A 23,648-nucleotide genomic window follows, 5' to 3' on the forward strand; every position below is an offset into this window, starting at 1 on the left:
ACCGGCTAAAGCAATCTTAAAAGTCATTCATTCAGCGTTTAAATGTGTATGTATGTAAATATGAGTTGGAAGGGTGTATGGGTCCATGGGATATGGGCAAGATCGGATAATGAGAGATGCATATTATATAAAATATCTTTCGTCTCTCCCGCCTTGCATTTCTCTCTTTCTCAGGCTCTCTCAGCTTGTTGTTCCGCTTTTCACGGATGGCCGGAGGAGTAGCGATCCGACCTCTGTTAAACGCAGAATTCCCTCGTCCACACTCGCCACTATCTCATAAACCCACCAAATATGTAACTCCTTTATCTATTCCTCGCATCCCCAACACCAATCTAACTTCGACGATAACTTCATTTTACTCTTCGGGCGGAGGTCCAACTTCTATGTCTTTCCGTTTCTCGAAACGATCATTATTCTCTACTGCCAGCGGAAGAATGAAGGCAAGGACCATATTAATGATTTTCTTCTCCAAATTGCGCTTCTCTCTGTTGCTTTTACTTTATCTGGATTAGTTTATTATATGTGAAAACAGGCCGCAGAAGAAGATTCCACTTCGCTTATTTCTGAATTGACACCTGAAGAAACTTTCTCGTGGGCTTCTGTAATTGTCCCGTATGTCACTAGAATTGTCTTGTTATTGATGCGCATATTTCTCGTGGATCATATTCTCGTCTCTTTAATTTGTTTGATTAGCTTCGAAAAGTTTTCCAAAATGCTTCAAAGGGTTCAATTCTGTTAAACCAAATAGGAACCTTTGATGATGAAGACTTGATTATTGTATTCCTTGTAGGGGTCTCTTTTGACATAAACTAACAATCTAGCTGATGACTTAGCTTATTGATCACACTTTATTGATTGAATTACCATGATCAAACTAATTATCCACTTCCGTAAGTAAGTATTTTTGTTTATTAAAATCGACTTTTGAGTAAACAACAAAGGGATCACCACCACTCCTCATACATTACACTACAGAAAAACTGGGTGAAAATGCCAACTTGAAAATCACTTTTGTATGTCAGCTTCAATAGAATATCATCCTTGATCTATTATCTGTTTTTTTCCTTCAAGGAATAATTGCCTTGCTTTTGCATTCATTATCTCGCGTGATTTACTATTTCAGCTTTGTCTTCCCTGCTTTAGGAGGGTTGTTGTTTGGATATGACATAGGTGCCACCTCAGGTGCCACCATCTCATTACAGGTATATAATATGTTTACTGGCCCTGTTCCTTAGTTGGATCTTATTGTTTCTGAAGCTCATGACCATATCTTGATCTTTTGAACTGCAGTCACCTGAACTTAGTGGCATAACATGGTTCAACCTGTCAGCCATTGAGCTTGGTCTTGTGGTACAGTTGACAATTAATCATGTTAACTATTAGTTTCACTTCTCCCGTATATCAGCATTTTGTTTTCTCATTCTGGGTTTACAGGTGAGTGGTTCTCTATATGGAGCTCTTTTAGGTTCTATCCTGGTGTACCCAATAGCAGATTTCCTTGGTATGTATATTTGTGTGTGGAATATAAACACAGAGTAAAATGTCATATCTTTGAGTTTTATTAGAGCAATTTCATGGATAACTTGAAAAGGGAGGAGACGGGAGCTCATCATAGCATCTGTTTTATATGCACTTGGTAGTTTAGTCACATTCTCTGCACCAAGCCTTGGGGTGCTATTAGTTGGAAGGCTTCTGTATGGGCTTGGTATTGGTATGGTGAGTTCCTTCCCAACTCTTTATTCTTCCACCTTTAACATGTTTATACACAATTTCTAAATTGTTTTTTCTTCCACAGGCCATGCATGGAGCTCCTCTGTATATTGCTGAAACTTGTCCATCCCAGATACGTGGAACTCTCATATCACTGAAAGAGCTCTTTATAGTTCTTGGGATTTTGGTTTGTATTGAGGTTGATATCTTTTGACAGTGTTGTTAATAATCTGCTTACCTGAAAATGAATGCAAATGCAGCTGGGTTACTTTGTGGGAAGCTTTCAGATTAATGCAGTGGGAGGCTGGCGCTACATGTTTGGGTTTGGAATCCCAATTGCGGTGATTATGGGCTTAGGTATGTGGAGTCTTCCTCCGTCTCCACGCTGGTTGCTTCTCCGAGCGGTGCAAGGTAAAGCTTCTTTAGAAGAATTCAAAGAGAAGGCTATCGCTGCTTTGGGCAAATTGAGAGGGCGTCCTGCTGGAGACTCAGTATCCGAGAAACAAATTGAAGATACTCTTGTTTCTTTGAGGTCTGCTTATAAGGATGAAAAATCTGATGGAAGTTTCTTAGAAATATTCCAGGGACCAAGCCTAAAGGCATTCATAATCGGTGGAGGTCTTGTCCTTTTTCAACAGGTATTGATCTTTCCTTTAAGACGCAAAACAACTTTTACAATGAAGTGAAGTTTGAATGTAACTAACTGGTGTTAAAAATTTACATCCACCATCACAGATAACCGGGCAACCAAGTGTCCTTTATTATGCTGGTCAAATCCTTCAGGTACACTAAAACTAAAACTAAATCATGTTAATTATTTTTATCCATGTTTGAACATTTTTTGATATCTCCACTATTGTTATGTCTAAAGACTGCAGGATTCTCTGCTGCAGCTGATGCTACTAGAGTTTCTGTTTTAATTGGAGTGTTTAAGGTGTGTTCAGTAATTTCTCTTTTATATGTGTTGATCTCGATGATGGTTACTGTACCTATTCATTTTCCGGGCTGATTTTTGTGTGTTGATAACAAATTGTTCTTCCCTATAGCTGTTAATGACTGGTGTAGCTGTACTAAGGGTTGATGATCTTGGAAGGAGACCCTTATTAATTGGTGGCGTCAGTGGAATTGTATGTTCTTTCTTTCTTGTTTTTTATATTGTTTGGTTTAGTTGAAAGACAAATGAAATTGAATTTGAACAAGTCTGATTTCTTACATTTTGTGGCAGGCAATCTCTCTGTTTCTCCTTTCAGCTTATTATAAATTCCTGGGAGATTTTCCATTTGTTGCTGTAGGAGCTCTTCTACTATATGTTGGGTGTTATCAGGTACACTATATCCTTTTTAACACTCCTAAGTTCCTTCTCACCTGCCCGAAAATTATCAATTAATTTGGGTAATTTGTTTTGATTTTGGAAATTGAGATGTACAAACCAAACTGAATCTACAATGAAGGGATAAATAAAAATAAAAATGATGTAAAATGCAAAGAGATACATTAATAAGTTTTCTCAACAACCTTTAAAATTAAAATAAAAAACTTTTCTCAAACATAAGACATCTTCTTGATAGTTCTTAATCTCGATCTCTTTTTCTACTATGGCGTGTACCAGATATCTTTTGGACCAATCAGTTGGCTTATGGTATCGGAGATATTCCCACTTCGTACAAGAGGGAAAGGGATTAGCCTGGCGGTTCTGACCAACTTTGGCACAAATGCCATTGTGACATTTGCTTTCTCGCCGCTGAAGGTGACAGTCTTAATTTCTTGCTTAACAAGTAGTAGAATCTGAAAATGGTTGATTCTGGTGTAACCAATCTTAAAATCACTCCCTTTGCCCCCAAATTTACAGGAATTGCTTGGGGCAGAAAATCTTTTTCTCCTTTTTGGGATAATTGCGTTGGCATCACTTGCATTTGTGGTAGCAATAGTCCCCGAGACCAAAGGACTCAGCTTGGAGGATATTGAATCTAAAATCTTGAAATGAGAGCTGGGAAGTACAGAAATCATTGTTGCCGACGCTATCAACTTGATGCTTGTCGGTCTCCTTTGTGGTAGATTTCATCAGAAGAACACTTGTATATCATTTTGTATCAAGTCTAAATTGTATCATTGTGTAGTGAAGCATTTGTGTATCCACTAAGGAGAAAATCTTCATCCAGGCTTTATTAGTTGATGATTGTGCCATGTTTATATGATCAAAGAAAGGTATGACTAACATTCATTACCCGTTTCTGTTTTTTGTTTCTTTAACTTGGATACAGTGCCTGGTTCATCTTCATCACATCAAATCCAGCTTAACCCAGGATTCTTTGTCACTCCTCTGTCATGCATCATGGTTCTGACTGCTGCAGCTTTGTTCCATTTACCTTCATTAGCTAATGTACTTGCAAGAAGTATATAAGTTGACGGATCATCAGGATAGAGTTCGACAAGCCTCCTTGCTGTCCGTGCAGCAATTTCGGAGTTCCCATGGACTCTACAAGAACTAAGAAGTGCTTTAAGAACCGAAATGCTTGGCTCCATCGACATGCTATTCACAAGTGCCTCTGCCTCGTTCAGATACCCTGCTCGTCCGTAAAGAGCCACAACACACGCATAATGTTCAGTTTTAGGTGGCGGAATTGAGCCATCAGATTTCATAATTTTAAAATACTCTAATCCTTTATCTAATAACCCCTCATGGCTACAAGCCGATAGAACAGCTAGGAAGGTGGTTAGATCAGGTCTTACGTGACCCTCTTTTCTCATATCTTCAAACACGTCTATAGCCTCCTCAGCATATCCGTTATGGGCGCATCCAGAAATTAAAGAATTCCATGAAACTATGTCGTGTTTCTCCATAAACGAGAACACTTTCTTTGCTATGTTGATCTTACCGCACCTTGCATACATGGAAAGTAGCCCATTCTGTATACTCAAATTTGAAGCGTAACCCATCTTACAAACAAGGGCATGCGTTTGTATACCAGATTCAATGTTAGCCATAGTTGTGGTAGCTTTCAAGATGCTTGCAAACGTAAATACATCACCACGAGACCCTGCCCACCTCATTCTAGAAAGCCACATAAGCGCATCTTCGCCACTTCCAAGATTAGAGAAGCCAGTGATTATTGCATTCCATGTGACTTGATCCCATACTACAACACTAGCGTATATTTTTTCGAAGTCGTTGAAGCTGCTTCTACATTCTGAATACGCAGTTAGTAATGAAGCGACTATGTGAGTATTGGATTCGAGCCCTTCCTTAGTGATGCAACAATGCACTTGCAAACAATGGTCTAAATGATCCGGGGAAGAAAAAGAACTCAATAAGCTACTGTAAGTCACTGTATTTGGTTTCAGACTTGAGCTCTTCATTTCTCTTAACAAATCAATGGCTTCCTCAGGTTGGCCATTCTTAGCAAATGCAGACACCATGGAAGACCATGTAACGATGTTTTTGTCCTGCATTTGGTTAAATACTCCCTTTGAATCCCATATGTTTAGACACTTTGCATACATGTCAATTAAGCTCGTTCCCACAATAAGGTTTAACCAAAGCCCGTATTTCAAAGACATGGCATGCATTTGAGTACCCAGTTTTTCGGCTTCTAAATTGCCACAACAGACTAAAACATTCGAGAAACTAGAAGGTGTAGGAGCTATATCATTCCTCAACATTTCCACGAACAACTGAATCCCAATATGAGGAAATTCGCTGTGCAGATATGCATACATCAACGAGTTCCATGAAACTACATTTCTCTCAGGCATTTCATCAAACACTTTCTGGGCGTAAGAAGCAGGAAAGCATTTACCGTACATATCTATAAGTGCACTGTTAATGAATACGTTGCAAGTGAGTCCCGTCTTGACAACGACGGAATGAGCCTGAACGCCCATGTAACGTAAACAAGAATTGCCGCAAAAGGAGACAACTTTGGTGAGGATGTAAGGATTATGGAGGTAGCCATGCCACTGTAACTTCGCGAATAGCCTCGGATCATAAGTTTCGGAGCTTGAAAAGCGGACGATGAGGTCGAGGGCTTGGCCAATGGACAAGATAGAGCAGTCCTCTGAAATTAATGATGAGTCTTGGTGTGTGAACAGAGAGCGAGAGAGAATGAGGTTAGCTGATTGCGACGCGGTCCTTGAACTGCGGAGGAGGAGGCAAAGTGAGGATACTTTTAGTAAGCTCATTTCCTCACCATTGGTTCCTGAGACGGATAGCGGCTTCGTTGCAATGTGCTTTGGAATGTGAATGCTAGTCCCTTTTATAGTTGCAATGGAGGTTCCGAAATCTCTAGAAAATCGATATGAGATCAATACTCATCAAAAATCGAAAGCCTTTGCTTAATTTCAGGCTGATCGAATGCGTTCTTCTTCTTCGCGGCATCTGTTCTTCTTCTTTTCACTTATATCTGTTTCTTTCTTCTTCTTTTTCTCTACCGGCAAATTTGACAAAAATGACCCTAAAAAGTCCATTAAAAACGCATGAGTTTAATTAAGTAAATGACAATTTTAAAATATTCTAACCTAGTAGCGAAATGTGATGGGCAAAACCGTGTCACGAAAAAAACCCTACAAGATGATTTTGTCCTTCGCGTTACGCAATCGACGGAATAATTTCATCCGGTCATTTGTGTAATTAAATTTATGCACTAGTTCTTCCTCGTCAAATTTCCCTTTCTACAGGGTTCATCTTTAAACTAAATTGAGGCCTGTTTAATTGATATATTATTACCCCAGTTGGGCTTCTTTTGGTTGATGGGCTTCAAAAATCAAACAGAATAATTAAATAGATATTAAATTGATACAAACTCTAACAAAAATAATTTTGAAAATAATTTTATGTGTTAAAATGAGTCTCTATCTCATTATTCTTAAATTCCATTTTTTTCCTAAATTTTTGGTAGAGGAATTGTTCTTGTTTGGTTGTTAGTTAGGTTTATTTTGTCTTTTTCATTCATTAAGACAACCAAATTTAAGTTAAAACCCTTGCCCACAATTATATCTAATTGTACCACACTTTATTATCCATCCCTTTTCAATTATTAGTGGTTATAAGTTATAACCCATCAAAATAAAAACAAAAAGATCCGTAAAAAAGATAACCATGAGTTAGTTTTACTGCACCAAAACAAACTGGAGATTGATTGTTGTCACTTTGCATTTATTCCAATTGCAATTGAGCTAAGAACAAGAAGCATATTTCCAAAACAAAAGGCTATGTAAGATCTACCAAGTACAATAACAGTGAACATGGTAATGATGATGATAATCTAGAATTGGATACCCAAAAAAAAGTGCATTGAGAATCATATGAATCAGCAAGAAACAGACAAGAACATGGCTTATTATAAAAGTTAGATCCCAAACTCATCATAGCAATCAAGAAAAATAGGCATAACCTATATAGATAATGAAGGATGTGTATTAGATACTTGTACATGGACAAAATATCTATATATCCGAAAGATTGGTTGATATCTCTACAACTCTTCTTCATTGTCTCTGCACAATTTGAAGCTCACTTCACTTGTAGCTGAGTTTCTCATGGCATTCAATGTATATCACCTGAAGACATAAATGATAATATCCCAATAAAGAACAAGTATGAAATTCTAATCAATTGATTCCCCCTATACAAATCCCCCCAATATCTCAAATACTATCAATTATGAAAGAAAACTAATCAGTTCAACAAAGAACCTAGCTACCTCTTCATTGAGGACTGGCTTAAGAGATGTGATTTCATTTCGAACCAAACTTCCCAATTGACCAATCTTTATGAGCCATCATACCATACTGATACGATCCAAACCCTCCCTGGTAAGGACCAGGAACAGATGAATTACCAACAGTCATGCCCATATGACCATGACCATGACCATGACCATGACTTATCATAGGCATTGACATCATTTGGGGTGGATAAGGCATCATCGGAATTGGCATTGACATCATTTGCCCATTTGATTGCCCACTGGACTCGTGCAGGCTCTGCGGCACAGGGGTAGATGCAAACAAATGATCAGATGATGAAGGTCCCTCATTCGACAGCCCTTGCATTCTCTTCAAATACAATCGATACTTCTGAAGATGACTCGCCACATTCTCCCGAGTCAGACCTTCAACGTTCATCAGCTGCATAATAGTTTTAGGGACAGCATTCTTGATCCCCAAATGAGCCACAACATCAACAAACCTTTTATGAAGCTGCGGCGTCCAAACTAGTCTCGGCCGCTTCAAAGCCTTCCCACACGGATCATCTCCTCCATTCTCCGCCGGTATTGAAGAATCCGCCTCCTCCACTCCAGAATCAATCCTCCTCAGCTTCCTAGACTCCGAACCATCGCCAGCGAGATCCGCCTCATCTTCTTCAACATCCACGCTGTTCCTCGCCGTAACTTCGTCAAACGGCATGAGATCGAAGTTATTCGACGACGGAGCCTGCTGGCGTAGACCAGATAAGGTATCTCGTGACGCTCGATTCACATCTAACATGGTTCGGCAGGGTTCTGGCGTTATGCTAAAGGCAGACGCCAGCTCAGGCGGGATTAACAATTGAGACAAAGGAGTTAGGTCTTCTGCTGTGGGAAGACCGACCTCCCATTCCATAACTCTGAGATCTTCATCGGCTGCATCATATTGGATCATCTTGTTCATCAACAACTACAAATTCACATGTCAATCCAAAATTTAAACAAATTTGAAGTCTTTGATGATAAAGATGAGGATTCAATTATAATCAATATCAGATAAAGAGAGAGAAAGTGGAGATATTATTTGAGATATTTTAGCCTCTTCAGATTCGTTCAGACAAAGAGAGATAAATAAAAAAATGATAAAGTAAAGAATAAAAAATGTTAAAAGTAAAATATACGAATAGATTGAGTTATTCAATTGCCGCTTTTATCAAGATATTTTACTTTTTTTTCCTCAACTTTTTCGTAAAGTCTTTGATATTTCCCTAAAATAAGTATTATCAAATATATATTTTTTTATATATTTATAGAAAAAAAATCAAATATATATTATTCCTTATCTTTAAATTTAATTTTCAATTGAATCGTTATTATACTTTTTTAATCATTTTTCTATTAATTGATTTTTTTAAAATTTATTTTAAATATTTTTTTAAAAATAATTTTAGTGTTTTAATTAATTTTTTAATTTTAGTTATTTTAATATTATTTTATTTTATATTTTATTAGCAGTAAATTAGTTTTTTTAGTTTGGGTAAATGATATAAGATAATAAGTTTAAAAATTTGGAATTCAAAAATAATAATTAAATTAACTGAATTTTTTATTTAAGAAAATATAAGAAATTGGAAATTTTAAAAACATAACTTACAAAGCTAATAGAAAAAAAAATATGGATTTTATTAGTTAACTTGTATCAATTTATTTGTATTTTTTTTTGTTAAAAATAATTATTAAATAATATAAATATATATTTTTTTAAATATATTTTTTTATCACTAAATTACTATTGTCCCTTATAATTTAACTATCTTATTAATATATGAGGTCTCTTAATATATATATTAAAAAATAAAAATATCTTAGTAGCTGACAGATTGGCACAGGCTGCACAGCCTAGAAAAAAAAAATTGAAATATTGAATATAAAACTTTTATGCAGTTTTTTTATGTAGGGTTTTAAATAATTAAAGTAATTAAGTTGTTTAAGATTATTTAAATAAAAAATATAATAAAAATAACAATATATAATTTATTTGTTTTTTTAAAATAAAATTAGTTTAATTGATAATTCAAATTAAGTAAATAAATAGGTTGCTAGAAATAAGTAGACAATTTTCTAAGTCTTAAAATTTAGACTATATATCACCACAAATGTATAATAATTTATTTTTTTTACTTTCTTATTTTCTATTAAATTATTATAAATAATTTTTAAAATTATATATATTTATTATTATAGGTTAAATATGTTATTTATATATATAATTTGCAATGTCGTTATATAAGTTCAACATCTTAATCAATTAAATTAATAATAATTTATATTTTAAATTAAATTTTAAAATTAATAACGAATAACATTTTTAACAATATAATTTTAATATTTTAAATAACTAAATTAATAATATTTTAAATTAATTAATTTAATTTAATTTATATATATATATATATATTTTATAATTATATATATAGAGGAGTGATAGAGATAGGAAATGACTTGGCATCACCTTCATTGAAAGAAAAAAATAAAAAAGATAAATTATAATAAAGATCGTTATTATAAGGAGGGAATAATAATGAATTATTATTTAGAAAATAATGTTTTCTCTTAACGATGTTTTCTTTTATTAATTTCAAACGTCTAACTTAAGGTTAAGGTGATATTTATAATTAGAAAATTAATGTAACTCATTTAACTACGGAATCAAGGTTTCACTAACAATTTGGTCATTTTTTAAAAATATATACTTAAAGAACGAATGTAAGTAGAATTTGAAAAACCCTTAATGTAGTTTATTACAATAATATTATTAATTAAATAATAATAACAGTAATTTCCCTTGTTATGTTATCTCTCAATCTAATGCCTTTAGGGGTTTTCTTTTCTTCCATCTTCTTCAAGCTTTGGATAATTTGGTTGGCCGCCTTGAAACAGAGAGCGAGAAAGCTTGATTATTTCAAATGAGAATGGAAGAAAAAGCCCAAAAGCATTAGTGAGGGACCGTTTCCTTCGTCTACACATCTCTTTCAAGCTTGTTTAATTGCGTATTATTTCTATTATCTCAAAGGTGAAGTGACAGTATCATCCATTTTGGAATCTGGCTCCAATGATTCTCGTTTCTGTCTAGTATTTGAATGAATCTCAGTCAACAAGTAGAAAAACAGTGTTACTGACTGGTATTATTTATCTGTATGTATGCAGATAGCGATTATGTATTCAAGTTTGACAAAGAGTCAAGCATTTCCCCTGGCTATTAGGGTTTCTTCACAGCCGCCGAGATGCTTCAAGACATGCCTCATAACAAAGCCGCAACTTTTAGCTGATGGTACGCCTAGTGGTCGTAAACGCTCTGTAAGTCTTGATTCATTGAAATTTGGGAAGCTCCCGTTTGTTAGTTATGCAAACTATAAGATGTCTGTCGGAAATGGGGTTTGCTTTATACGTGCTCAACAGAACAACTCACTGACAGGAGGGAGAACTTTCTCGAGCTCTCATGCTCAGGAAATAGTTAATGACAGTAGTGATAATGTTGTTGATAAAGGTGAAACACTTCCTTGGTTGGAAAAAAATGCATTTAGGGAAGCTAAGAAATTGAATAGATCAAGTAGTGGTTTAAAGAAAATTCGATCTTCTTGGGAGGAGTCAGCTGATAAGTTCCTTAAAACTGGCTCATCAACAGAAGAACAACATCGAAAGGTCTCTCAGACTTGGTCAAACAATCATAGGGAAAAAGATGAGGTGGTGAAGGTAGAGGAAGTGGAAATGGAAAAGGAAGAGGAGGGAGATGTTGATCCAAGATGGGATAAGATAAAGGATAGGTTCAACAACAGAATTGGTGGTGATATGAATCGAAGGTCTGGCAGTTATGAGCAACAGAGGTGGAACAATCGCGAAACGTGGGGTAGAAAGACATGGAATGAGGCTGCTACAGAATCGTCAATTCCAAAGATGGTTGGGGAAGGGGTTTATGGGGTTGGCCCGGTTTTAGCTGCATTATTGGCAGAAAGGAGAGAGTTTTATAGGTTGTATGTACAAGAAGGAATTGACTTGAGCAGCAATAATAGAAAGAAAAAGGACAAGAAAGGATTTGAGAGAGTCTTAAAGATAGCTGAAAGAATGGGTTTAAGCGAGAGACAAGTGTCGAAACATGACCTAAATATGATTGTAGATAATCGGCCTCATCAAGGTCTGGTCTTAGATGCTTCCCCGCTTGAAATGGTGAACATAAAACAACTGGACCCTTTTTCAGACAATGAAGACGATGAAGAGGGAAAAGCACCGCTTTGGGTTGCTTTGGATGAGGTGACCGATCCCCAGAATCTCGGGGCAATTGTTAGGTCATCTTACTTCTTTGGAGCTTCGGGAGTTGTGATGTGCGCAAAGAATTCTGCCCCATTGAGCGGTGTTGTAAGCAAAGCAAGTGCCGGTTCATTGGAGTTCATGGAGCTTAGATCTTGTAAAAACATGATGCAATTCCTGACATCATCTGCCGAAAATGGATGGAGAGTTATTGGGGGTTCAGTTTCTCAGAAAGCCACTTCACTGAATGCGATTCAGCCGGGCGCACCCACGATTCTTGTCCTAGGAAGTGAAGGGACCGGACTTAGACCACTGGTGGAGAGATCTTGTACTCACTTGGTTAGAATTCATGGGAATATCATGGCTACTGCTACTGAAGATGGCCATAACAGGGAAACAACAGACAGTGGTCAAGAGTTCCATTCTTTTATGGCTGTGGAAAGCTTGAATGTAAGTGTTGCAGCAGGTGTGCTTCTACATCATCTCATTGGAAGAACCAACTCAACTACTTAGAACAAGGTAGTTAGAAGAAAATCATCTCTAGTTCATGTTTCTAGATTTAATGTAGACAACATTTTTCTTAACAAAACTGTTGTTGTTTAAACCTCATGCTTACAGTCTTAATTTTCTTTTATTGCTAAGAAATTTGAGAATTTGTTTTTGTTTTTTTTCTTTCATTCAAATTGATTTGCTTATACTTTGATAGCTCAACATGATCATTAAAACCTGATAAGGATGATAAAGCTGTTTGGTTAGTCCAGTGAAAGATCCTGTGGTTCTAAAGATCAAACACATGCATTACCATTATCATAATCTTCCTGATATTAAATTAAGAGATTTTGAAATCTGAAATGATAAGGGTAAACTTATCTAATACTTTATTTAAATTCCAGAAGGAAATGCAAGTTTTCTAAAACTGCAAAAAACGGAAATAGATTATATGTTTACCAAATCACAATTTGAGAGATGGTCAAAAACTTTTTGTGCAAGTTTAATCGGCTAAATTAAAATTATAGTCCATTTTTCAATTTAGTCAACCATTTGGAAGATTTGTTTGATGTGAATTATTTGGATATGGAAGAGAAAGAAAGAGACTATTTCTTTGATAAAATAAAATAAGCAAAAGCATTATAATAATATTTAGTAGTGTTCTGTTAACAAGAAAACAACAAGAACAATAAGACAAAGCTACAGCTATAATCAATCAAAGTCATGGTTAAAATTCATCATCTTTAACCTTTCCTAATTAGTAAAGATCAAAGCTTTAAGAATGTAATCAATCCAATATTCTTATCAGTCAATAATACCTTCAAGATCCCTCATCTATAATAACAAAAGGCTAGTTTTATTCATCGCCCTGCTAATCAATCAGCTGATGAAGAAGAAGAAGAAGGCACGACAGCTGCTTCTTGTTTATCTTTCTCTTTCTCTAATTGATTAACAGCTTCCTCCTCCGCCCTCTTCTCAGCACGGATAATGGGATCATAATAATCATTATGAGCTTCCATACATTTCTTCAGAGCTCCAGTAACCTCAAAACATTTCACCACGACATCTTCATTCTTCTTCTCCGCATCTTCCATACATTTCTCCCACGCAATGAAGCTCTCCTTGCACCCGCCTCCTTTCATAAACAGACAAAACCCACATTCCCCTTCTTCCTCCTCCTCCTCCTCCTCTACAGAATCGCCGCCATCGATCTCATCTTTATTTTCCACGAATTTAGAGGGTGCATCCAAAGACGGATCTAGGGTCTTGGTTTTGGCCTCGGTTTGGATCGATTCCATTTTTGTGGCGTCCAATTGTCTGAATGCGAAGTAAACGATTCACCTTCTCGAGTTTAGGGTTACAACCTTCCTAATTAAACCCTCTTTTAAAACCCTAAGCCTCGTTCTGAGTTTTAAAAAAAATTAATTTTTTAATCAATCACATTTTAAAATTTAATTTATTAACCAAAATATTAAATATTATTTATTAATTTATATATATTAATACATTTTAATTTTTTTTTATCAAAAATAGTCAATAACTCTTAAAATTCATCAAAAATCATCCTTTTTTTAATTTTCTAAAAACCAATTCAAACCAGACCTAAATAAAAACTTCAGCCATATTTTCTTTACCTCCAAGTCTACAACTTTTATTTTAATTTATAAATAAAAATAATAACTATATTATATTTTATTTTGTTAGAAGAAGAATAGTACAAACCCTACTTATATAAAAAGAAAGAAATCATAAACCCTATTTAAATAAGACTAGAAAACAACATTTTCCACTTGAACCAGTTCTATCTTCTATATAGTCTAAAATCTTAAGTATTAATTAATAAGGTCACAAGATTTAGGATTTAGGTTATTTCTTCTAAAACTAAACTAACAATAAAGATCAATCATTTATAATTATTCAATAATTTTATAATTGAAAGATAAATTAATTGAAGAAAGTTATGTCCACTTATATATAAATATAATATAAATAAAAGAAATAGTTAAAGTAGGTGATGACATCAATACACCAATAATAAGAAAGAAAAGAAAAGAAAAAGGAAGTCGAGTCGGGCGTACCCAAATAAAACCCGGTCAAAGACAAACGCTCCTTCCTTGTTCTCATCTCATCCGTCCGTCCGTTAAATATCTCTCCCAATTTTCACATTCATCATCACGCGTGATTCAAAAGCATACACATTTTCTTCTTCTTCTTCTCTCTCTCTTAAAACGCTCTTGACCAAACACGCCTTCAATTTCGGTGGCTTCCATATTTATCTCTTCTCACCAACTGTAAGCGATTGCTTTCTAACCTCTTTCACTTCTTAGATCTGTGTTTTCTACACAAGAAGACCCAACTCTCTTCCATCCATCCATGGCGTCCTACTGGTGCTATAGGTGCACTAGATTTATTAGGGTTTCATCCGACACCGCTGCTGTATGTCCTTATTGCGATGGTGGATTCGTCGAAGCGGTTGACTCCACCCCTTCGATCGACTCGCCGCGTCATGTCTCCTCTCCAGTGCGGTCATCGAATCTCAGATTTCGACGTGGTCGAAGGAACCAGGGTAACGACCGCCCTTCTTTTAATCCGGTTATTGTTCTACGCGGTGCGGTTGATGGAGCCGGTGGCGGCGGAGGAGAAGATGGTGGAGGTGAACGGAGCTTCGAGTTGTACTACGATGACGGAGCCGGTTCTGGCATTCGACCGCTTCCGCCTGCTGTATCGGAGTTTCTAATGGGATCTGGATTTGATCGGTTACTTGAACAGCTATCGCAGATTGATATAAACGGTTTCATGCGACAGGAACAGCCACCAGCTTCAAAGTCAGCTGTTGAATCGATGCCAATTGTTGAAATTGGTGAGTGTCAAGTAGATTCGGAATTGCATTGTGCGGTGTGTAAGGAAGAATTTGAGTTAGGTTCTGAAGCTCGTGAAATGCCGTGTAAGCATCTCTACCACTCTGATTGTATACTCCCGTGGCTATCTCTTCGCAATTCGTGTCCTGTCTGCCGCCATGAGCTTCCTACTGATGCCTCCTCAGTCTCAGACATAGATAACATCCCCCGTGGGGCTTCGCCTGATGGAGTTGATCTGGGTCTTACCATATGGAGGCTACCCGGAGGTGGGTTTGCCGTGGGGAGATTCTCAGGAGGGAGAAGAGCTGGGGAGCATGAGCTTCCCGCTGTATACACAGAAATGGATGGTGGATTCAGTAACAGTGGTGGGGCTCCAAGAAGGATTGCTTGGGCATCCAGAAGAGAGACTTCTAGACGGGGAAGTGGTTTGGGCAGGATATTTCGCAATCTGGTATCGTTTATGGGGAGGTTTAGATCATCAAATTCCACTTTATTGCATCATTCTAGGAGTTTGGAATCTACCCAACCAAATTCTAGTATCAGTAGAAGCCACTCTCACTCTCGATCAATCTTCAGCAGAAATATAAGTCGAAGGAGCAGAACATTAGTTTTGGATTTGGATGAACATTAACGGAATTGTCAGGTTGTGAGTGAGCCTGGTCTGATGTTGTTCACTTTGAGCATATAAATTGCAAAATGTAGCATATAGAAATTTAAGAATGCAATCCTCAATTTTTAGAATTTCCACAATTCAAATGACTGAGTGCAAGACTGTGGAGCGGTCAAATGTAGTTGTTTACTCAAAGCATTAAAGCTTGTGTCGATCAAAACATTTGGTTGGGTACAGTTTCTTCGATGTTGAAACTGGTCCTTTTTATGTAATGTGTTAAATTATTCTTTATTTTCTTTCCTGAATTTGTAATATTCTTCATTATCAAGTACATTTCAACACCAATACTTCAGTTTTGTTGCAATTTATCTTGCTCACTCAAACTCATTTAACATATCAACTGCATGGAAATGGGGGGCGGGGTGGGGTTGCAGTGCCCTATTTGCAGGTAGACCAGAAATGCTTTAACTAACATGATACCAACATCAGAGTGGATAAAATTCCATCCATTTGGAAAACCTAGATTATAGCCACTTTTGGAAACTTGCTAGATTGTTTCTTTTTGTTGGCTCTCAAGAACAAAGTTGATGATAATGATATAGATTTTGCTTAAAGGTCATGAGAAAGGAAGAGCAACATAGGAAAGATTTTATTCTCCAGGATAAGGTTGAAGGTAGTGGTTCACTGGAGACGTGCAAGTTTCTAACAGTTTTCCCTTTCTGCTTCTTCTTCAACCCAATGAATTTTTGCCATGCCTTACTTTTAGGAAAGCTTTTAATTTTGCCTTTTGGTATGATGCTTGGTGTCCCCCCCTCCCCCTATATCATAATATGTTTTGATTCTGCAAGTTGCAGCTTCCTGTAAAAGGTGAGATATTTTCTTTATCACTGAAAAGCTTCTGAAATTGATCATCACTCACTGGAGAAAAGAGATAACAGTTCAGTGTTAAAAGTTGTCATTTGTGTTGGTAAGCATATATGCAGCCAACTTTGATATGAATCGAACTATCTTGATGGAGAAAAAGATTAAAGATTATGAAGTGGGTTTCCATTCCATGTCTTTTATACTTATTCTAAAAAGGAAGATTCATTAATTTCTGTGGTCTTAGTTCAGTCAAGAACAACCTTTAAAAGATTTTTTCTTCTTCTTTTGACATAGCCTTCCATTATGTTAAAACTTTGTACAAAAAGTTCTGTTATTAAATAATTGCTTGGTATTATGTGCTGGTAGCTATATCTGTTGCATTTGTTAGTAGTTAGCCTGTTGCATTTTGCAGAATTGACATGTTTTGACAGAATGAATCAGTTAAAGATGCTTTCTTTACTGTCCACAGATAGAGCAAAGATGCCTTGAGAGGTGGCACAATATGCTTTATAGACAACAAAATAAGGTATGGCCCAAATCAGCTCTTGTTAGAGGATCCTCTAATGATAACTTGTTACATAAGCTGTTTGTTTCTCTATGAATTATTATTAAACATTCTTGTTGAAGCTTACAGTTAGAGAGTTAAACACTCATCCACATCTCCTAATGCCTTGCTGTCTTTGAAGTCCAGATACCATCTATTTCCTTTTCCATGGATAAATCATTACAGAAATTGGTGTTTTTAGGTACTTTTCAGGATTTACATTGCTAATAGTTTATATACAGATAGTTTGATCTTTAAATGTATTTAGGGGAAGACCTATTAATTTTGTACTTGACAAGTAGTTATTGTCAAAGGAAGTAATAAAGCTCCTTGACTTGTGTTATTTGCCTTGCACATGCGTGTTACAGAATGCTCTTAACAGGATATTTGACTTTATTGGTCCCATTTGGAAATACATTTATTTCTGATTCAAATGCAATTTGAAATTAAACTTAGTTTTTTGGAGACAAATTCCATGTGATCTTCTTCACAATTGAGCTTACACTTATTGACCAAGAATTAGTTAAATTGAGGATCCGAAGCAACAAATGATTTGGAATATGACCCTCTAGTTTGTGTAATGATTGACTAATTATGTCTTGCAATTTGTTTAATAATAATAATAATACTGTTATATGAAAGATTTATAATGTGGTAGTAGTATTTAGAACATTGTTTTGTGAGCTTTCATATTATTTAAAAGTGAATATTGACTGATGATTTTTCATTTGTCTCCTGCGGCGCACATGCATGTGTACCTTCCCAATTCAGATCCAATCACAAATGAGGAAAGAGGAAAATCTGTCTCCATTAGAGTCATAAATGGATGATTAACATTACACGTTGATCTGTTTATGCATTTTTCTTTGAGAAAATGAGAAGCTGTTGTAAATTTAAAGCCTCCAGTCCCCCTGCTACAAAGAAAAGGGAAGGTATTTGGATCTGAACTCACTCACAAACACACACACACACACACACACCTATATATATATATATATAATTGTATAGACTCTGTCAATAATTTCTTATAAATGTAATGTATATATGGTGTAGAGGTAGAGCCAGCTGCATGTTAAAACTCACTACTACTGATATTACAACACTCTCCAAAGAGGGGAAAAAGAAGAAAAAATAAATCTAGAAATCTAGAATCCTTAAGATCCATCATGTTTGCCCCAGCAGACAAGCATCTTGACACAACGCTTCATGATGTAAAACCTGGCTCTCTGCTCCTTAACAAGTCTGGTACATTTATGGGCAATTTCTGAACACTTCATTGAAGAAGAAGAAGAAGATCTCTTTGATGATGATACTACACGCTGCCTGGACAAAGAAGAAGAAGAAGAACAAGAAGAGCTTTTCTGCAAACAATCCTTTGAAAGAGGATGAGGGGTGAGAATGGAGTTGTAAGAAGAAGATGAAGATGAGTTCTTGTGTGAAAAAGTCCTCATGAGAGGAGACTTGAAATTAGTTGAGGATGTCTTCTGAGAAATACTCCTCATTAGAGTAGATGCTGAAGTAGTAGTTGAAGAAGAAGAAGAAGCATAATAATAGGGATAGAACTCATGATCACCCTTGGCCATTGTTTAGCCAGTTCTTGATCCTTAGAAAGAAAGAGAAGAAGAAGAAGAAGAAGCAAAAGGGGGTATGGTAATTGGTAATGGTAATGGTAATGGTAATGGTAATGGAATGTGGGGGGTAGTGTAGTAATAACAGTATATATAGTGAAGATTGAAAGGAGATGATGGCAAGTGGTGAAAATGTGTGTGCGTGCGTGCCGCGTTCAGACAATGGGCTTTGGGAGCCACTGCCACATGCCCATGCCCATCCCTGCGACCTATCTATCTATCTATGTATGCTTTTCTTCCCTGTTTTCATTTCATCAATTCTTCTTACCCACTCTCTATTATTACTATTATTATATTCCAATAATTTCTCTACACCACAAACATCGATAATCACCACCCTTTTTTTTCAATATTCTATTCAATTATTATTTTCAATTTAATTTTAAAACTCCTCACTCTAATGGGTTGTTCTCCAATTTCTCTTGCATGGTCTTCTTCACCGACCAAAGAAAATGAGAGTAAGAGAGAATGAAACTTGATATAATATTTACTAATTTTGATGATGGCTGCAGACTGCAGTGCAGGGCAGAGAGGTCGGCTGAAGGGGCACGTGTAATAATAATAACGGTAAGAAACAAACAACCGCCTTAATGTAGTAAAAAAATGTTTTAACTTGATATAGTAATTTACCTATATACTCTTATTTGATTGCATGTTATTATGTTGAGTAGAGTAGACCTAACTTTTAACTGAAACATATTAATTAAAAAGTAGAGAAAAACAGAGTGGAGGTTTGTTAAATGGGACCATCAATGTGGGCACGATTTGACTGGTCAAATAATATTAGTCGTGGTGAGAAAGGTTCGATCGTACATACAATAGGATCCTAAGCTGCACTGATAATTATTCATTCATTCATTTATTTATAGTAGGATCAGATAATTATCTAATCCTGCTGCTGACTCTGATTCATTGCTCTTGTCTTATTATTAGTGTTAGGACCATGACCATCATACTTATTGCTTTCAAACCTTTTTCTCTTTTTTCATTCAAAAGTAAAATAAAAAAGTTGAAAGATGGGGAAAAATTATAAATATGAGTAAAAACATCTAATAAGAAGATGATGAGGAGAAGGAAAAACATCTTAAGTTAAACTCAAGGCGAGGTAATAACGATTAGGAAAAACATGTTTGTAACGGAAAAAAGTAAGAAAAGTTTGAACGAATGGGTGAGAGAGTTGGCTTGGTGAATATTTTTTTGTCTGTGGGTTAGGTCTTTATTAATTTCTGCTCATTTTCAGAGAAAAAGAGATCCAACAGATGCACGTGAATGGCATATTAATTTGTCTGCAACTGCAAATGTTTCTTTTTCTTCTCAAAACCAACTTTGTTTCCCACCTTGTTTCATTTGACTTTCACATCTAATATTATATGTTCATTCATCATTCAAATTATAAACAAATTCATTATTGTTTTACACTGCATCCCTTTTTAATAATCAAACCATGTATATATATATATATATATTTATTGAATCTTTTAAATTTCACTCAAGATCTTATGAATACAAATTAGAAGTAAAATGTTAATAAGTTCAAAGGGTAAGAATCTTGTCTTAGAAAATAATAGTCACAAGTTCGATTTCAATTATCATATGCTATATGGTGATAGTACCTGAGAATTGAAGATTGTGAATTAGTGCTTTCGATTAAAGCTTCGGGTTGTGTTTCTGCATGCATGCATGAGCTTCAAGAGAAGAATGAATTAGTCATATGTTTGGTGATGCAGCATCATCAAGATTCCCAGATAGATTCATGGAAGAAGATGACCACAATTGATGGTTAGCTAGCTATAGCTATATTATAAGATCCATCTAAATATATATATATTTCTATTCTAAGCTAGCTTAGTTGTGAATCTTGATGATGATGCAGCCCCAACCATTGACTGCCCGTTCATATATCTGGCTCAAAGAGATTGATGATTCTTCATATATGATCCCGCCCCACTTAAATATAAATCATTTTGAAAACAAACTCATAAATATGTCCCTAACTTACAATTAATATACATATCAACCCTTGTCCCATCAATTCTTAAATTTACTAAATATAGAACACCATTATTAATAAAATGTTTAATGTTACCATCATTACGCTTTTTTTTATATTCATTCTGAAAAAACGGTATAGTCGGTTGGGGGAGTTATTCTTTCTTCTGAAAGATCTATAAGTTCGATTCTCTATTTGGTAACGTTGGTGTATTATATTATTCTTTTTTTTTATTATTTTCTCTTTCTCATTGTGTTTAAACAATTTTTATCATATTTAATATATATGGACAATTTGTGTAATAATAAAATGTATAAAAAATATATCTCCTATGTGTATAGACAAAGTGTTTAATTTTAATATTTTACTATTACACTTTCTCAATTTGTAACTTTTTCAATATAGGGACTTATTTGAATATAAAATGTAAAATTTGGACTGAAAATGGAAAAGAAAGATAACAATGAAAGGATTATGATGATGGTTAAAGTTGAAAGAATCAAAATAAAGGTAGATACGCATGGCCACATATGTCAAATATATATATATATATATATATATATATATATATATATATATATATATATATCCATGAATTATTAATTATTTAATCCAACAAAACTAATTAATTAAAGATCCTACACACGATCACATACATTTAGATTATTAGAGGCAGAAAATACAAATGAAGAGGGCACTTATAAAATGATGCTTATTAGGTCACAATTTTGGAACTATAGGTCATGAACTAGGATTCGAATATGCAATTAATTAATAAATTGTTTCTTATTTTAATATTTTTGTGTGGATAATATACCTTCTTCATATAAAAATGAAATATAAGTAAAACATTCATCTGATTTAATTAGTTTATAGTTAGTTTAAATGACCAAGTTTATGGAATGACCCTTATTTTTTAAAAAAAAAATTAAAAAATAATAAATAAATAAAAATAATAATTAACAGGGAAAATTGTGAAAAGATACAATTGGTTTGGTTAAGCTTATTCACTAACTTATTAAATAATATTTAATTATTCACAGGGCCCCGACAAGCCCTCCGTCTAGGGCAGCCCATTTAATAAAATATATAATTTATATATAGATAAATATATATGATATATAGATAAATTTATGATCCTTAAACGTATAATATTATAGTATAGTGGTTCCATATACAAACTTAAATTTTTGTTTAAGTTAAGAGTTCAAATCCCACCAAATACAATATTTTTTTTTTATCAATTTTTATTACTAAATCTAATAAAACAAAAAAAAAAATAAACATTTTTTATCGGGGCTAGGACATCCCAAAACTCGGGGCCTTATTCATTCCAAGCTTATTAACTATTATATATATAAAAAGAAAAATAAGAGATATATTTGATAAACTTTTATTATGCTTATTCACATGACTTAATTATTTGTCTGAAGTTAGTATATACTGTATAATAATTATTGGCTAAGAATAAGATGAATCAAAAAAGCACTTAGTAATTTTAAATTTTAATAATAATATTTATTTTATTTTATTTTTTTTGAAGAATACAATATTTTAATCAACATGAATGTTACAGAAGTAACTGTGATGAAATATTGAGACAAAAATAAAATATGTATCATGTAATAGAAACTATAAATTTAATAAAACTGATCGATGTGGGCCAAATATTATTAATCATAAAAACACTTTTTTGTTGTAGTATTTTATTTTCTTAAAAAAGTCAAAAGATTGATATTGACGAATTGAAAAGAAATGATGGAAATATAAGTAATAAATTGAAAAGAGAGAAGGGCATCCCTTTACAAAGATTTTTTTGCTAGCTAGAGCATGCAAGTGGCTTAAAGAACATAATGATTAAGCTAATCTTTATCTTAATAATTTAGGCATGCTCGACAATCTATGCCAAAGTAATAGCTAAAAAGCATATTAAACCTAGTTTGCTAGTTGATTAGTTATCACTAATCAACTGTTAAAATAGAAGATAATCTAACTAAGAATCTTGCATGTCTCTAAGTAGGGACGAATCCAACAAATATATTTGGCTGGACTTAATAAAATTAAAGGAAATTATGGATATAATATTAGATAAAACGAGTATATAAATGTGAGTTTTGTCGAAATTTTTAATTAGATAAGCAAGCAATGAATTAAATTAATTTTTTTTATAGGCTTGTGTCAAATTTTTACGGTAATTTTTTTTTACGTCTCATAGGCGGCAGCAAGCTCACGTACTAGGCAACCCATTTTATACAAATAATTAGGTTATTTAGTTAAATTTATTAATTGTTATAACATAAAAATGTATAACGTTATGGTTTAAAATGAAAAATAAGATTTTTATTTAGTTTTAGGTTCAATCTCACCAAAAAATAATTTTTTTAACCGTTAGAAAAAATAAAATTAGGATAGTTAAATTCTTTTTACGTTTTTCTACTGTAGGTTGGGGCAGTCCAATTATCGGGACGACAGTTGGCACTAATCCGTCTCTATAAAAAAAAATTCAGAGGATGAAACCCAACCATAACTAAGATTAAATTAATTAGCATCTTAATATATATTGGTTAAGAGTCTTAAAACTTAGATCTCAATTTAATTATTTAATAATTAAATGACTCAAAGTAAGTGACCAATTCCTTATTTTAGTTACCCATAAAATTCTTATTTTTTAAGATTAATATTGTCTTTAAGTTCAAGAAAAGGTCACACGACCGTGTAAAGTGACTAGTATTCAACATCATTCAAATATTTTTTTTTTTCATATTTAGTATTTATTATAAATATATAAAATCAATTAAGTAATAGTTATATAGTCATGATTTTAAAAAAGTTTATATTATATAATGATTTAAAAACAAATTGTTTATTTGAGACAGTTAAAATAACATTATTTTAGATCTACATAATTATAGGAATACCGAATGCATAAATAAATTTGTCTAATTAATTTGTTTTTATTTGGCATT

The 23,648-nt window shown here is 34.2% G+C and overlaps 7 protein-coding genes across 7 annotated transcripts; 3 read left to right on the plus strand and 4 right to left on the minus strand.

Moving 5' to 3' along the window:
- Positions 1 to 91: 91 nt before the first annotated feature.
- LOC124913824 (D-xylose-proton symporter-like 3, chloroplastic) lies at positions 92 to 3,927 on the plus strand. Its single transcript, XM_047454243.1, has 13 exons — positions 92 to 440; positions 533 to 612; positions 1,124 to 1,202; positions 1,291 to 1,350; positions 1,435 to 1,501; positions 1,592 to 1,716; positions 1,796 to 1,897; positions 1,971 to 2,348; positions 2,446 to 2,493; positions 2,582 to 2,644; positions 2,757 to 2,837; positions 2,936 to 3,034; positions 3,320 to 3,927. Exons 1-13 carry the CDS (start codon positions 207 to 209, stop codon positions 3,497 to 3,499), a joined length of 1,596 nt encoding a protein of 531 aa, XP_047310199.1. The 5' UTR covers positions 92 to 206; the 3' UTR covers positions 3,500 to 3,927.
- LOC124913823 (pentatricopeptide repeat-containing protein At1g11290, chloroplastic-like) lies at positions 3,638 to 6,109 on the minus strand. Its single transcript, XM_047454242.1, has one exon. It carries the CDS (start codon positions 5,887 to 5,889, stop codon positions 3,994 to 3,996), a length of 1,896 nt encoding a protein of 631 aa, XP_047310198.1. The 5' UTR covers positions 5,890 to 6,109; the 3' UTR covers positions 3,638 to 3,993.
- A 905-nt stretch (positions 6,110 to 7,014) lies between these two features.
- Positions 7,015 to 8,500, minus strand: LOC124914627 (transcription factor PCL1-like). Its single transcript, XM_047455218.1, has 2 exons — positions 7,410 to 8,500; positions 7,015 to 7,266 (listed from the first exon to the last, which is right to left on the minus strand). The coding sequence occupies exon 1, from the start codon at positions 8,356 to 8,358 to the stop codon at positions 7,444 to 7,446; it is 915 nt and encodes a 304-aa protein (XP_047311174.1). The 5' UTR covers positions 8,359 to 8,500; the 3' UTR covers positions 7,015 to 7,266; positions 7,410 to 7,443.
- Positions 8,501 to 10,279: 1,779 nt separating this feature from the next.
- On the plus strand, positions 10,280 to 12,354 carry LOC124915549 (rRNA methyltransferase 1, mitochondrial). Its single transcript, XM_047456289.1, has 2 exons — positions 10,280 to 10,467; positions 10,602 to 12,354. The coding sequence occupies exon 2, from the start codon at positions 10,611 to 10,613 to the stop codon at positions 12,210 to 12,212; it is 1,602 nt and encodes a 533-aa protein (XP_047312245.1). The 5' UTR covers positions 10,280 to 10,467; positions 10,602 to 10,610; the 3' UTR covers positions 12,213 to 12,354.
- Positions 12,355 to 12,787: 433 nt separating this feature from the next.
- LOC124916564 lies at positions 12,788 to 13,524 on the minus strand. Its single transcript, XM_047457296.1, has one exon. It carries the CDS (start codon positions 13,484 to 13,486, stop codon positions 13,064 to 13,066), a length of 423 nt encoding a protein of 140 aa, XP_047313252.1. The 5' UTR covers positions 13,487 to 13,524; the 3' UTR covers positions 12,788 to 13,063.
- An 830-nt stretch (positions 13,525 to 14,354) lies between these two features.
- Positions 14,355 to 15,998, plus strand: LOC124914705 (E3 ubiquitin-protein ligase RDUF1-like). Its single transcript, XM_047455304.1, has one exon. It carries the CDS (start codon positions 14,562 to 14,564, stop codon positions 15,675 to 15,677), a length of 1,116 nt encoding a protein of 371 aa, XP_047311260.1. The 5' UTR covers positions 14,355 to 14,561; the 3' UTR covers positions 15,678 to 15,998.
- Positions 15,999 to 18,140: 2,142 nt separating this feature from the next.
- On the minus strand, positions 18,141 to 18,935 carry LOC124915651 (small polypeptide DEVIL 13-like). Its single transcript, XM_047456407.1, has one exon. It carries the CDS (start codon positions 18,645 to 18,647, stop codon positions 18,219 to 18,221), a length of 429 nt encoding a protein of 142 aa, XP_047312363.1. The 5' UTR covers positions 18,648 to 18,935; the 3' UTR covers positions 18,141 to 18,218.
- Between the last annotated feature and the right edge of the window lie 4,713 nt (positions 18,936 to 23,648).

Source organism: Impatiens glandulifera, chromosome 9, assembly GCF_907164915.1.
Source record: "Impatiens glandulifera chromosome 9, dImpGla2.1, whole genome shotgun sequence".
Taxonomy (NCBI): Eukaryota; Viridiplantae; Streptophyta; class Magnoliopsida; order Ericales; family Balsaminaceae; genus Impatiens; species Impatiens glandulifera.